This window comes from Pelobates fuscus, chromosome 5, assembly GCF_036172605.1.
Source record: "Pelobates fuscus isolate aPelFus1 chromosome 5, aPelFus1.pri, whole genome shotgun sequence".
NCBI classification, from domain to species: Eukaryota; Metazoa; Chordata; class Amphibia; order Anura; family Pelobatidae; genus Pelobates; species Pelobates fuscus.
In genome coordinates this window covers 369,835,810-369,851,348 of record NC_086321.1, presented here as the reverse complement: position 1 = coordinate 369,851,348, position 15,539 = coordinate 369,835,810, and the positions used below count along the sequence as shown (strand labels likewise).

Sequence of the window (15,539 nt, the reverse complement as noted above, 5' to 3'; positions counted from 1 at the left end):
TATTTAGATCATACATGGTCCTCTGAGACACTACATACCTCCATGTTATCCCGAACGTTGGCCGTGGGGACGGGTAAGGCCAGATATCTTGTACAGGTTTAGCATTGTAATTAAATCCAGTAACCTCTCTAATGCCACCCCTTCTTGACAATTTTTTCAGGTCATCATTTGGCAAAACGAAAATACTCTTTTTGCTGCTCTTGGTGACAAACTTTCTGTAAGATGGAAGCGCCGTTCCCGACCTGGTCTTTTTCGCTCTTGTGAACTTGATTAGCCTCACCCTATCCTTGGTGGAATACTCCTTACTGAGTGTCATGGAACATAAAACATTGCTGGCAGTTGTTGAGTCGGTCACCGACGTAACGACAGTCTTACGCTGCTCTTTAACCGACACGTCCAGCTCGATATCAGCACTGGGGGAACTCATCTCTGTCACAGTAGTGATCTTAGTTACGCTGGAAACAGCAGTGTTTTCTGTGGAGGACACAACAGTTTTTTCAACCTCAGATACCAATCCACTGGACACCTGGACGACTGTCCTGGAGGTAGAGATGGTTGCCGTTGTAGTAATAACTTCAGTAACAGTTTTGACTCTATTAACCCCATTTACGCTCTCTGGCGTCAAGCCGTTCTGTTCATTGAAGTCACTGCTTAAACTTGATTCTTCCCCGGATGTCACCAGTGATGGGGTAGCCTTCTGAATTCCTTCAGTTTCCATTTCTTCAACTTTATCATTTATTTGAGTTGTTGGATTATCTGTCTTACACAAGCTATCAGCAAAATGACTTTCCTTTGCAGCAATCCGTTCACTGGAAGATTTCTGGGAATGTTCTACCGTGGAATCTTTTTCAGAAGCCATCTCAGGGTTTGCTGATGGACTGGCACGTAACGGTGTGTCAGTACTTTCCATGCTTATGTCCCCATTCATAAGGGGCTTTGATGATTTAACCTCAAGGTCAGGAACCGTTTTTGAGATGTTATTTACCTTTGATTCAATCTTGCTTTCACTCAGGTCATTTGTTAAACAGTCTTTCTTACAATTCGCATCTTTCCCATTGATCTGAGCAGCGATTTCTAGCTTATCAGACTTATATTTTTTGATGCCTTTCTTATCATATTTATAAATAAGACCCCCAAACAGCTTTCCACCTTCCTTTAGAGGGTCACCATTAGATGTATATTTGCAAGGAGAGGGCAGTGGTTTGGAGCCATGAGTGTTTTCTGATCCCGGTTCATCCTTTAAGTAATCTTTTGTTGTAGAAGGTTCATTCCTGCTGTTCGAATTTTCCGTGCAGTGCTCTCCAGTCCCCTCAAGACGACATCCTTTTAAGCTGGGCTCCATAACTTCCTGACATGGTGTAAGGTTTTTTTTCGAAGACTCCTCATTTCCCTCTCCAGATGAAACATTTTCAGAGCAGCATTGCTCTTTGGGTTGGCTTCTTTGTGGAATAGGTGAAGCTCTCTCTGTGCTGACATTGGAACAGTTTTCCAAAGGCAGCTTTTCTGAATTATCCTGACTTTTTGTTTCACTTTGTAACATCTTGCCAGCTGGAAAGCTGCAGATCTGGGAAGAGACCTTATTAACGGTGCCACCTGGTAGAATGTCTGCATTTTGTTTCCCATTGTGACATTCAGTTACATTTAAATCTCCACTTTGCATGGTTCCCCTAGTTTCTGATGGATTTTCCTTTTGCGTGTTCTCTGTGTTGGGTGACACACCTGCTCTGTTATCAGTAAGATTATCTATATTGCTGGGACTGGAAGGTTTGTGCATTGTCTGGCTGTTTGTCACTGGAGGCCCATCTGTGAAAGGCTTGCTGTTCTCATGGTGGCTTGCTACAGGAAGTGTTTTGCTGGAAGAAACTTTTGTTATCTCCTGCCTGTCTGCTGCCACACTTGCTTCTGTGAAAGTTTTATCTTCCACGGCGGTGCCAGAGAGTGTGTCCTTGTGATTGAATTCCTTTAAAAGCTGCCTGCTTGCAATACCCTCTGTATGCAAAGATGAATCACAATGAGGGCTCTCTGACTCTCTTTTTGGGGGGTCAGAACCTGGTTTGGCAGCACAGCTAAGTTTTAGTTTTTCTATGCGTTGTTTTTCTTCAAGTGTAAACTGTTTGACTCTCCTTTCCAAAAGCCCATCTAATCGTGAGGTTTTTACTTTCTTTTTATACCAAGTCCTTGCTTGAAACCCCTCACTAATGTTAATTAGATCAACATCGGGAAAGGTTTCCTCCCTTTTTAGGCCCGGTTCCGATTTAATTTCATCCACCTCCATCGGTTCTCCCTTGACAAGCTTATCGTTTTCACAGTGCAATTCTTTTTCATCTGTAAACACAAGATTTGTGACATGAAATAAAAGTATGCATGCTACATAACAAATACACTTTATTATAATGCCCTTGGTTCTCCAGCAGGAATACAGTCATTTACAAAAAATTATTAATAGAAATATTTCTCAGAAGATAAAATGACTGCAGGTTGCAGCAGTGTCTTTTCCATTATGTCTACAATCTAAATATGTACACAAAGAAATCTCAACCCCCAGTGCAGTCACCTAATTCGTGCACATCCTAAAACTATGCAAAGAATCAGATTTTACAATCCTCAAGTCAGTCACATCAAATTCACAAATATCCTAAACCTGTACACAGAGTATTTCACAATCCCCAGACACTTCAAATATATTATATACATACACATCCTAAACATAGGTTTATAGACCTCACATTCTCTAGCCAGACTCAGAAACAAACATCCTAAACTGCCAATAAATATACAATCCTAATAATGTACACATAATGAGATCACACAATCCCAAGTGCAGTCACTTCCAGTAAGCGTGGGTACACGCTAAACCCATATACAGAGGCACAAAGCTGGCCATACGCATCATACCTTTACTTGACATCTTATCCATATCTGCTGGCTTTACATCAATGTCCATTTCACCCTCTTTCTCCTCTGACGTTTTCTCCTCTTTAATTTGGTCCCTCTGTTCCTCCGGATCTGCTTCTTTGCTTTCTGATGGAGAAGTCGTCACGGGCTTTGTCTCTTCATCCTTTGCATTGGTCTCGGATTTGATTGCTGTATGGTTTTCAACATCATTGCTACATTTTACTGCAACACAAAATATTCGGGGGACGGAAAAGTTTTTATGTCTTTAATTTCAAACACACCAAACAAACTGGAAACAAAACGTATACATGAGAAATATATGAAAAACTTACCCAGGGCTTTTCTGTAAGAAACATTGGTATTTCCCGGAAAGCGAGGGAAAAAACGGTAAACGTGCGTTTTACTGATCCAGCTCCAGCCACCATAGCCTGTGACTCTGTACTCTTCACCTTTCTGTTTCCAAACCTATTGACAAGGAACAAGTCACACAATGCACTGAGGAAGGGAATGGGGCATTTAGCAAGATAGACTGGCTAAAGGGATTTCCAGCGAAAGCCGTATTGCTCTCCACACAACCTACCTGATGTTTTACAGGAAACGTATACTTCACCCACGTGGCCTGTTGCATGCTTTCTTCCTCCTCTTGCTTTCTCTCCTTTTTTTTCACTTTGTCTTTCTCCTCTCTCTCTATAGAGGTCATTCTACGTAACCTGGGGACAAAACACAGCAGCAAAATTAGCAAAATAATTTGAATGTTGGTCATGAGTATCAAGTGATAATGTGAAGCAAGGATCTTAAAAAGTGTCTGCAGAAGGTTTGGCCAGTTCTCACTCTTAAATAAAAATATAAAATGCCAAATACATACCGTGTGTGACCCAAGCAGTCTTTCCAAATTGGCAGCATAACAACAGGTTTAATTGCGCACTCCAATATAGCGAGAGCAAGTGCAAACTCTCGCGGTTTGCTACACATTTGAACAGCCTTTATCCAATTTGACCTATTAGAGAAAATTAAGAGTTTTTATTGAGAGGTCACACTCGAGAAGGAGCTCTGCAACAAGACAGCATAAAGCAAGAATATAATGTCTTAATACAACACATTCAAATGCAGTGATTACCAGCTGAATTATCACTTAACCTGCACTGAATTTATCCTGTGGCGTGGAAAAAACATTTCAAAAACTCTAGCTTAGCTGGGGACAAATACACCCAAATTGGGCAAGAACTAGTAAGCCTAAACTTCTCCTTAAGGTACCAGTGCCCCGTTTTCAGTGTGTACAACCATTGAGAATGTCTCTAAGTGTAATATCACTATATATTGTGTCTATGTCCTTGTTCTCTGTGTGTCATTTTTGCATGTTGGTATACTGTGTCAATGTATATGCTGGCTTTCCTGTATGCTTGTGCAATGTCTGTTGGTATCCTCTGTACCAGCGCCGTCAATGCTTAGTCAGTATGTGAATGATGGTGCTCGTGCGTGTGCAACATCTGTGTGTATGGTGGGATCCAGTGTGCGTGCCATGTCTATTTGTGTGTACATCTTTGCTCGTGTGAGTGAAATATTGAAAATAAAAAAATAAAAATAAAAAATGTGGATCATGAGACCACTGACTAATGAAAAGTGCAGTGCAAGTCCAAAGACATTCAGCCAGCCGCAAAGGTTAAAATAGTTTTGCAGAAACCGTTGTAAAGAGCAGCTTCACAAATGTTTATAAAGTTCAATTCCCAGATGCCTAATACAGGATTATGGGTTGGCTGAGAGGGCAGGGATAGTGTGATATTACCTGTGTGATGCCCAGTTAGGATGCAGGAACGGCGCAGGGATATTGCTTTCCAGCTGAATGATTGTCAGCCTTAATGTGGATATGGTCAGCACCTTTGACCCATGCACAGATCCATTCCATTTGAACTCGCCCATGGGGGAAATGCAGAACTTATGGGACAGGTGTCTCCTCTTGTCATGGTCCTCTCTATGCTGGTGCTTATTCAGTGCAAACGAGTTTGTGGAGTACTGGTTGTGGTACACCCGATATTTCCCCTCCTGTCCCAGTTTAAAGTAATTGCTTGTGGTGCCTTTCATAACCACCTCTTTCCTTGTGCTCAGCCGGGAGATTTCCCCTTGAGAATTAACCACTAAAACCTGTAAATGCAAAACAACACAAAAATGAATAAGGGAATACTCAACATTTTCCTAAATTATTGAGGCTGGAATTAGCAAATTAGAAACGGACTACTAGAGTCACTGTCCGCAATACACTATACAAACTCTGGAGCAATAAGACACTTTGAAAAACTGAGAACTATACATTTATAGTAACAAGGAAGCTAAGAATTTCAACAACAAAAGTATTTTCCTAAAAAATAAATTTAAAAAATTTGAGTACTCCATGAAAATAGACTTAAACCACCAAGAACAAACAAGGGGCTTACAATGAACTCTAAAAACTCAGAAATCCCCCAAAATAAATAAAAACAAATCTGAACGACCAATTCTTAACAAGGATGATGACAATTTGTGAATAAGGTAGTTAAATACTAGCACTGGAGCAGTAATTTATAGATTTAGTCATCTTAAAAGCAAATTTTATCACCAGAGTTCCTTCCCCAGCACTGAGAAAGACTTCCATCCAATGCATTATAACAAAAGATCACAAATGAATGAAGCCGGACGTTGCGTCCCAGGAAAGGCATGCAAATGAAAACAGTACTACGGTTTACAGCGGCAGGAGTCAAACCTCAGTTTGGAACGAATCCATCCCCAGATATAGCAGTGGCGTTGGCAATTTAGGGATTTTGTAAGTGAACCCACAAAGAAGGAGGTCAACACTGAATATCAAAGCTACCGGGCAGACAAAGAGAGGTTACCCAATAACAAACGGAGCTGAAACTAAAAGAAAAGCCAGAACCGAGGGTTAAGGAGGTCCACTGTTTGCAGTTGGGTCCATATGTGGCCGGCACATAAACACAAACCTCTCTGCCTTCCTTATAAATCTTATTTGCTTCATGGACAGCAGCTGAGACCTGTTGGATCTTCAACAGACTTAACTTGCTGTCCGGGTTGCGTAATCTGGTCACCATTCTTGAGGATCCGGGGGTGCCTTTCCCTGCGATTGAGGGCTCCATTAAATCTCCACTGCTCTTCTCTGATTTCACATCCCCTGAAACTGTGAAAATAAAATTACTTTGTGTAATTAATATATATATATATATAAAAAAAAATAATGGTTGTTATTATTAAAATGCTTATTAAGACAGATGCTTTGGCCATTTTCTGAACAGTAGAAGTCCTACTGCCACATTCCCCTCACAAAAGATGGAGACATTTGAAATAATCAATCTCTTGCAAGATCGGTGTAAGCACGGGACACAGAAAAGTGTTGGGATTCTAAAAATCACAGGAAACAGTGCGGGTGTGGCCAAAAAGTGATCAAATTCTGGTTGCTGTGATGTGTAACAAACAAGGAGGAAGCTAAGATGAGGATAGTTGTTTAAAGTAGAGAATTGTGACAGGTAAATAAGGTAATGGCTCTTAGGACGTTTAAAAATGACAGAGCGGTAGTGTAACATAGTAAACATTTTAAAGAGGGAAAGGTAATGTACAAGGGGGCAGTATTAAGGAGATGAGACGTGATGTAAAGGAGGAAATTATGAAGGGGGGAATAATATAATTTGAGTTATAAATATATGCAGTGAAGAGTGGTAACAACTCTGAAGCGGAAGGGTTAATAACGTGCACATCAATGTTAAGGTATACAGAAAACAAAAAGTAATGGAGTTATAAAACCCTCACCCAGGGGTCAAACAAGTTTTTGTTGCTGCAGGGGATCAATAGATTAATAGGGGATCACTTTTCAAATGTCCAAATACAAGAAATAAATACAAAGCACTGTTTAGTAGATATACCACAAATAAAAACACGCACGCATTACATTATGCCGTTTTGCATCATTATATTAACCTGATATAATACATGCAAAAACATAGTGGTCCCCATTCTAAATCAGATCAACACATACACAAACATCTTCAGTCTAGGACATGCAGTGATTGTATGCACCAACAGACAGTTAATCTGTGGCTATGGGGACATTACCCAAGTCTTCCTGCTTGGAAGGAGATGGTTGGGATGTTTTTGTTAGACTCTCTGCACTGTCTACCGGTTTGTTGGACTCTTGTAGCAATCCTCGCGGTTCCTGTATGGTATTGCTGTCTTCATTGCTGGACAGTTGTGTACCAGAAAGACTCACATTGGAGACTGGAGCAACTGCATTCCGTATCACAGGGAAAAAAAATGCATTGGATAAGAATAGATTATTGCAAGGAACACTATTAGAAAATAATAAAATAAAACCATTCACAAATATATGAAAAAATAGAAAACTTACAACTAATCTGCACTGTCTAATGTACTTGCAAGGCAGGACTGTAATGTATCAGTACTAAGAATATCCACCAGGAGGCTCCACTCAGTGGCCAAACAAACCACGTTTCTCAAAAGAATCACCTGTCACAGTTAGAGAAGTTGTGGTCTTTGAGCAGTAAATTAGAGCGAGCTGGAGCGGATGTACCTGCTCCCCCTGATCCTGTCTGTACAAAAGTGATAATCGAGGATACCGAACTTCTTGTTTTATGAATTATTCAAGGCGTGTCATTGTGAGTAATCATTAATATCACAGACAACACTACAGTAGATGAGGATATAGCAAGTGTGGTTACATAGAAATATGCATTAGAATATTAAAGGAATACTATAGTGTTAGGAATACAAATCTGGAAGTCTTCATGCACAGAGTGAGGATGTCCGCCGCCATTTAGGGGACCCAGACTCCCTTAGAATCCAGGAAGCGGCTCTAGTGCGTGTCTGATAGACAGCCACTAAGGCAGTCTTAGTCCTGCAAGGTAATTATTGCAGTTTCTCGAAAACTGCAATGATTTACATTGCAGGACTAAGTGGGAGAGGAACAGTCCACCCAGACCACATCAATGAGATGAAGTGGTCTGGGTGCCTATAGTGTCCCTTTAATTCAAAGTCCCATAGAGCTTATAGACCAATTACTTTACCTATAGCAAAAAAACAAACAAAAAAACATATAAATACTGCACCAGATAGCTTCTTACCTGGGGTAGCTGTGGGTGTGAGGCTGTCTGGTGCATTCTCACCCTCATTCACTTTGATTCCATCTTCTGGAGTCCCAGCAGATACCTTAGTGAGAGGCTCTGCGTCTTTAGCAGCGGTCTTAAAGCTGCCACTATCCGCAGGAATAGCTTCGTCTGAGGTTTTCTTACCACCATCTGGCTCTGTATTGAGACACGTTAATTACTGTATTTGGATAGGGTGATATGACATACTGGGAGCATGAAACCATCTTGGACCTATATTTGGAAAACTAACCATAAACCAGAAAAAAAACCCACAAAAAATGTTTTGCCAAACAAGGATGTTATTTTGTTGTTTTACGCTAAGAACAGCCTTAGGTCAGAAGCTATCAGTACTTGTGAATCTAGTCGAAGTGGAGAACAAATCTGACTAACATTCCATTCAAACGCTATCAGGGTCCCAAATAACCAAGTGTTCTTACTCACCCCCCAGGTCTGTTTTCTCAGGTTCCGCTGCTGGTTTGGGATCTTCCTTACTTGCGTCTTGCTTGGCATCCGGTGTCTGCTCCTTGCTCTTGTCAGTGTCTGTCTCACCAGTTTTTTCACCAGTCCTATTGTCTTCTGAGGGGTTGTTTTCTTCTGTTTCAACTTGTTTGGCCTTCACATGTTCCATTAATTCTTCTGTATAAAAAGGAATTTTTTTTTTTAAAGCAAAGAAAGCATGAATACAAGTGCTGACCACTCAAAAACAATGATTCTAAGCAAACATATAACACTAAAAAGCAAAGACGTAATATATTTAGAAAGGTTGAGGGTGGACAAGAGGTATGGTTAAGATGCACCAAAACATTTGTTTTAATTACAAAACAAAAATGATATATAAAACCACATTTTAATAAAATACAGCTATTTTTTAAGCCACCAACTGAAAAAACCCCAAAAGATGGTGTTTGTATGGAATGCACCTTTAACAGACCGCACAAATTAGGGTCTATCGCATTCATGTAAGATTAAACAATTCAAAATTGTGGGCAACAAATGTAATATTTAGCTTTGTTTACATTTTGTAACTAAATCACTGTAATTCCCTGTTACAGTTATTTAACTATGATATATGTCTCCTTAAAATCTACAAGAGAAATGACAACCAATTCGAATAAAGAAATTACGAATTTAAATCCACATATCCTATAGCAGCACTAGGCTAATGGTGACCTGATCTATGTGTGTGTGTCCCTGCAGCCACGTACCATTCACCACAGACAGGTAGGATCTGTTGTTGCCGCGTGCTTTATTGGTTAGATCTTCCGTTATGTCCATATGTTTGTGTATTTCCTCTTGCATTTCCTCCAGGGTCTTGCAGAGGTCAGATTCCCAGTAATCCGTGTCAAGGCACTCCACTAACTCGGCAAGCTGAAGTTTGGAGCTATAGTACCAGATTCTCTTGGTCGTCTCTAAATCCTCCTCTCTGAACACAACACAAGAAATAAGGTGAATGGATAAGTGGGGGAAAGAAGTGGCAAAAGCTTAAACATGAAAAGCACCCAGGTTTAAAGTATTAACATTTTGTTTTTTACTACTGAAACGGAATATGTTGTAACCAATGATTCTCTGCAACATAAACAGGATAGCAGAGCATTAAGGGAGTTGAGTTCACTAGTTAAAAGACCACTATAGTGCCAGGAAAACAAACTATAACACTATATAGTTAATATGGCCCCCCTCCCGCCAGGCTCTAGGGAGAGGAAGGGGTTAATCACTTACCTTTCTCCAGCGCCGGGCTCCCTCGGTGCTGGAGACTCTCTTCCCTCTTCCACCGAATGCGCGGCAAGAGCCGCGTGTGCATTCAGTCAGTCCATAGGAAAGCATTTCTCAATGCTTTCCTATGAACGGCAATGTCTTCTCACTGTGAAAATCACAGTGAGAAGTGCGGAAGCGCCTGTCAATGAGACAGCCACTAGAGGCTGGATTAACCCATATGTAAACATAGCAGTTTCTCTGAATCTGCTATGTTTGCAGCTGCAGGGTTAACCCTAGATGGACCTGGCACCCAGACCACTTCATTGAGCTGAAGTGGTCTGGGTGCCTATAGTGGTCTTTTAATTTGGTCTATAAAGCAGCATTGTGCCCCAATTTCATCAGGATTCTGATGCAGCACACATTGCTTTTCTACACCATAAGCACTGCAACAAGCTTTAGGGATGGATATACGTAGAGTTCCACTTTAACCAATATTAAAAATGTGGGGCAGTTACCATGGAAAACAATAGAGTGCTGACTCCATTAAAATTGCTATGGTAATTGCTCCAAATTTAGATCATATTCTGCTAGGAACACTTTTAAAAATCTCTGAAAAAAGTGTTAAAAATACAAGGCGGCAGAAATAAAACCGCATTAAGTATACATCAAGCAATAAACTGATTTTACAAATGACAAAGACCATTAAGAAAATCCTAAATAATCAGGAAGTATAGAAACAGCATATAAAACAATTATTTTCTCTGGATGCAAAGCACAGAGTATATAGTACTTTAAGTTTAATAAATTATCCAACACATGTTAACCATATCACAAATAATCTCAGACCTTAATTGTGTTCACAAAACAAACAAAATGTAAAAATTTAAATCTGCCTTCATTAATATTGGCCCCTAACTCCATATCAATGCTTTGTATAAATGATTCAAATAGAGACAAGGTAACCATTTAAATCGTGTCACATATCTGTATTTTGGGCTGACATAAGGTTATTCATCAATGTGAACATTGACAGGAATTCAACGTGATTTTATGACAAAATAGAGGCATTCTAAAAATTGTCCAAGGCAATTCTATATTGTAGTTTGGTTATTTTTGGCGTTAAACCTAAAATTCTGAGTTAATCACTTAAAGGTAAATTGCTAGGAAAATTTGTTTTCCGTGTTATTAGTTTGGCTTCTCTGGCAAATAATTTGAAATTGATGTTGAATTTCTGAAAATCAACGCTTTATTGAATAACCCTGTCAGTCAAACAAAGATATATTCTTTGTCCCTTCGTTATTTCAGTTCTCTAACTGGAAAGGAGACTGTGTAGTGAACATGGATTAAATCATACAATGACATCATACAAAGGAAGATCTGATACTTCAAGCTCGGCAGAAACCACGAGTACACAATGAGCCAGGGCTAGCAAACATGACATAACCTAGGCCACAGCCTTTGTAGTGGATACAGGATCCCTGCTTTATAAATTTACTGCGCCTCATTCTAAAGGACTCAATAGGTGGTGTCTGTTTTAGCCTTATTTTGTCAACTTTGCTAATAAATGTCAGGAGACCACAAGAAAGCTGGAAGGAAAAACCTATTTTACAGGAAATGTATTGATTGATCAGTTTATGCATCATCCATTGGTGCACACAGGAGTCATGTAAGGTGAGTGGGGCATAGACAAATTTCAGGCTGAAACAATTCACAGATCTTTGGCTTACAATTTGTAAATCCCTGGTCAAATCTTCCTAATTAGCAGTTCAGTTCAGTTGTTTCATGTGTGAGAGTGTGATGGTGTCATTTGTAATCAGATAAAGTGCTGTAAGGACAAATCCCCTCATGGTCTCACACATGGAGCTTCACAGTAAGAGATGGGCACACCCTGACTGGTAGGTAACATTGATGTAGAATTATTAAAAATCTTTATTGAACTTGTATTGAATTATTGCACTAACTCCGTTTTAACCTGATACTATGACAAATCCTCCATTTTGTCCCCATAACCTGACTTCTCCATTTCAAAACTACATTACATGACAGAATTTCCCAGCACAACTAACACAATAGACAAAGACTGTATTTTCCATAAAGACATGCCTACCCAGGAACTGCTGAATTTCCCCTAACTCGCAACATAGTATAAAGACAAGGCCATGAGAACACTGTAGTAATGAAATGTTCTATTCATAAGAGACCTTGCACCTGACCACAAGACCTGACATCACTGACCGTGTAAAATGACGCTCAAGCCCCCCTTTCCACCGAGTAAACCTCATGCTAAGGGAGATGGCGCTTGAGCCCCTTGTCCCCACCCGTGTCCAAAACAATACCACCTCTCGGTGGGTGGACACGAAGCTAACCACTTAGTTTTTTGAGCCAATTAATTATACTGATAGGTGGACACTAATCCAGACACTTAACAATTAATCCAATTAATGATGTTTATTCACTGATATCTTGATAATCAATGATGACGCAAAATGCCTCTTAAAAGGGCCTGCGAGCCCGCTCTTACTTCACTTGCCAATAAATTTCCTCAAAGTTATTTTAACCTGAACTCCGTGTGTCAGACTGAATTACTTCAGCGTATATACGCAATTCAATTCTCTTTAATTTGGACAGGAACAGATAGACATTTAAACATTTTTGGTTTACTGAAAAAGTACCATAACAACTTTGGCGCCCGAACAGGGACCCCGGGCTATGTCTGGCCGGTGAGCCGTCCTAAGGAAGACGCAGTTGGACGGAGGAATCCGGGGGGAAGGAAAGGAGATTGATCACCTCCAGGTACATGGTAGAGACTTCTGCAGAGCCACCGGTATGTTCCGGCCCCTTTGATTGACCCGTCCACGTGTCTGTGACTGCTTCCCGGGAGGACATCAAAGACAGGTAATATCTTGCCCGGGGTCTCATTACCCATTTATTTACCTGCATTTAGTCTGTTGCCTGGGTGTGTCTGTATTGGCATGGTCTAGTTTGAGTGCCCGGGCTGAGTGTTTATTCGTCTCCCCCTTTTGGGATAAAAGGGGGGTGGACCCGGGGGATTTGCCTGGAGTCCTGTTGCCTGTTTTACTCCTTTTAGGAGCCACGTGGCTGTGGCTGTAGGGAAAAAGGGGGGTTGACCTGTGGAAGTTTTCCTGGGGGTCTTCTTTGCCTGTTTACTTCTTTTAGGAGCCTTGTGGCTGTGGCTGTGGCTGTATGGAAAAAGAGGTTTGTTGGAACTGTGGGAACTGTGTAGACTCATAGTTTCCTGTGATAGCCTAGCTAGCTTCACTGTGCGCTTCGGAACCCTCCGGCTCTAAGTGTTGAGTTGGGGGCTTTCCTGACCCCGGACCCTACAGCTTTTAGCGCTGAAGTTGGGGGCTTTCCTGATTATTTAATTTGTGGTAGGGGTCTCCTGGGGGGATTCAAGTAGGCATTGCTTGTTTTCCGCATCACGTGGTAGTGAGACTTATAAGTGGGTTTTATAGGGGCACTACGGGAGTGAGGATAGAGGTGGCCACACTTTGTGGACTGCTGTACTGAGGGAGGCTAGACAGGATTCGGGTCGGAGATGGTTGCCGTTTCCTGTGGCCGCTGGTAGTGAGACTTACGAAAGTCGTTCTCCGAGCGGGGACACTACGAGGTTGAGGGAGGTGACTTGGGTCACATGAGTAAAGGAAAGGAATTACTGTTGATTTTATTTGAACTGTGATGCATGCACTGTATTTCAACTGTATTGTTGTCTTGTTTGTTTAATTAGGAGTCATTCAAACTCCTGTGTCTGTCTCTAAGGATTTTTACCTTTTCTGCACTTCCTGTACTATTACACTATCCACTCCCATTCCTCTTAATAGAGAAGTGATTGGTCACACACTTCTCACCTCGCTCCAATCCGTGTCTACCACCCCGGGTAGGCGGATTCAGTGACTAGTCTACGTTTTGGGAAGACGCACTTGAGTAGGACCCACCTTCCTCAAGTGGCAGTCGAGCATTGTAGACGTTCTTGTTCAATTTTCCTTATCTTTCCCTGTATCTAGGACGCTGGTGTAGGGGAAGGGGGAATATGGGGCAGGAATTGAGTAAGCCCAGTAAGGGCTGGCTAGCATGTGATTTAGTTGAAGACAGAGAGGGTGAGGAGATGGTTAAAGGTGTTGAAAAGATTGCTAAAGTGTGTAAAATTGCTGTGCCGACATGTGGTAGATTACAGCCAGAAAGTTGGCGTAGATTACTGATGGAGAAGAAAGGCAAGCTTGCAAATAATGATTTATTAAAGACAGCTGAAGCATGGTACAGAGTAGCGAAGGCTATTCAGCAAGAAGGTTGGGTTGAGGAAGAAATAATTCACAAGGGTGTGAAATTGTTTGTGTATCCTAATAACTGTGTTGCTGGGGCTTTTCCTCAGCCAGCGCCCCAAAATGGCGCCCAGGGGATGTCTATCCCCAAGGTTCAGTCAGCAATAGGTGATAGCCAGCTGACTATGTTCCCCACTCCCAATCATCCCAACGCCCATCCCGCCACCTCCCCCGTTTGCCCGGTCCTGAATTCTGATGGATCTTTCTTTTCCCCTTCTCCTTCCCTAACACTCCCATCATCCTCATCCATCCCTAAAACACCTTCTGTGTCTAATCCTAACATCTCATCTGCCATTCCTTCCCTGCACTTTCTCTCCGTTGATAATCCTACCCTCCCATCTGCATCTGCCCAGTTAGCTAACCCCTCCTCCCCTGCCACTGTCAATCTTGCTGAACCCACTCCGGCTCCTCCTTCACCCGCCTCTACTGATTCTTCTCCATCCTCTCCCTTGCTAATCCCTACCCAACTTTCCTGCCTTCTCCAGGTTCCGCCCCAGCCCCCGCCCAGATGGCTTGGCCATACCCCTTCCCTTACCCTATGTCCATGCCCTATCCAAATTACCCATACCCCTTTCCCCAAGCCACTCCCCAGGTTCCGGTCATGCCCAGTCCGGTACAGTCTGCCCCGGATGTGCCCACATCCAACATGGCCGCCGCTTCTTCCCTTAACCCCAATGCAACTTCCTTCCCCGCCTCCAATATGGCGGCCCCTAGTCACTCAGCACCCCTGATGCCGGTGCTTCCCGGCGATTACCGATCCCAAGATTATGACCCAATGGCGACTCCCGCCTCCGGGACTCCTTCTCATCCCCCGGCTCTGTCACCTCAGGTGATCCCCTCACGCAGAAGGACCTAGATCATAGAATTAGATGAGGAAGAGGATGACAGGCTGTCTCAGGATTCATTGGAGGCTGCGGGAGTCTTGGCCCACCGCTCTATTGAAGATCCCTTCGGCCATAAGGGTCGGGGAGAACGGGCCCCTCCTAAATATGTTGCCTTTAACCCCACACAAGCTAGTGCTTTAATGAAATCTCTCCCTGACCCAGAGAAGCAGCCTATGCCTTTTTACCGAGGGATAGTTCAGATTCAAAAGACTTATTCCGCCGCCTGGCGTGACCTACTGAGCATTTGTGCTATTAAAGCAGGGGATGCATATTGGCCCAGCATGGCCCGCCACCTCAGTACAGATCTGCTTACAACTGATGTTGATTACCCCTCCAGAGTAACTTTTTGCAACCAATTGAAAGACTGGGCTTAAGATAAGCTTGCAGATCAGGCTGCTGGCCTTACTGATGTTGTGCAGGACAAAGGTGAATCTGTAGAAAGATTTCATGCAAGACTGTATCAAATGTTTACAGATTTGGGATTTGATCTTACTGACAAAATTCATTCACAAATGCTGTCAGGTGCGTTTGTCCAAGGTGTTAAAGACTCCATACGCAAGGGAATCATTGCTGCACGCCCTGAA

The 15,539-nt window shown here is 42.1% G+C and overlaps 1 protein-coding gene across 1 annotated transcript in view; it reads right to left on the bottom strand.

Annotated features, from left to right (window-relative positions):
• Positions 1-15,539, bottom strand: part of BPTF (bromodomain PHD finger transcription factor) — a 72,204-nt gene that overhangs the window by 32,565 nt on the left and 24,100 nt on the right. Inside the window, exons 3-13 of the mRNA XM_063456142.1 lie at positions 9,242-9,459; positions 8,478-8,672; positions 8,013-8,192; positions 6,988-7,158; positions 5,865-6,058; positions 4,679-5,034; positions 3,761-3,892; positions 3,476-3,605; positions 3,228-3,360; positions 2,896-3,117; positions 39-2,325 (exon numbers count right to left, since the gene is read on the bottom strand). Coding sequence (XP_063312212.1) covers positions 39-2,325; positions 2,896-3,117; positions 3,228-3,360; positions 3,476-3,605; positions 3,761-3,892; positions 4,679-5,034; positions 5,865-6,058; positions 6,988-7,158; positions 8,013-8,192; positions 8,478-8,672; positions 9,242-9,459 — 4,218 coding nt within the window. The remainder of the gene's footprint in view (positions 1-38; positions 2,326-2,895; positions 3,118-3,227; positions 3,361-3,475; positions 3,606-3,760; positions 3,893-4,678; positions 5,035-5,864; positions 6,059-6,987; positions 7,159-8,012; positions 8,193-8,477; positions 8,673-9,241; positions 9,460-15,539) is intronic.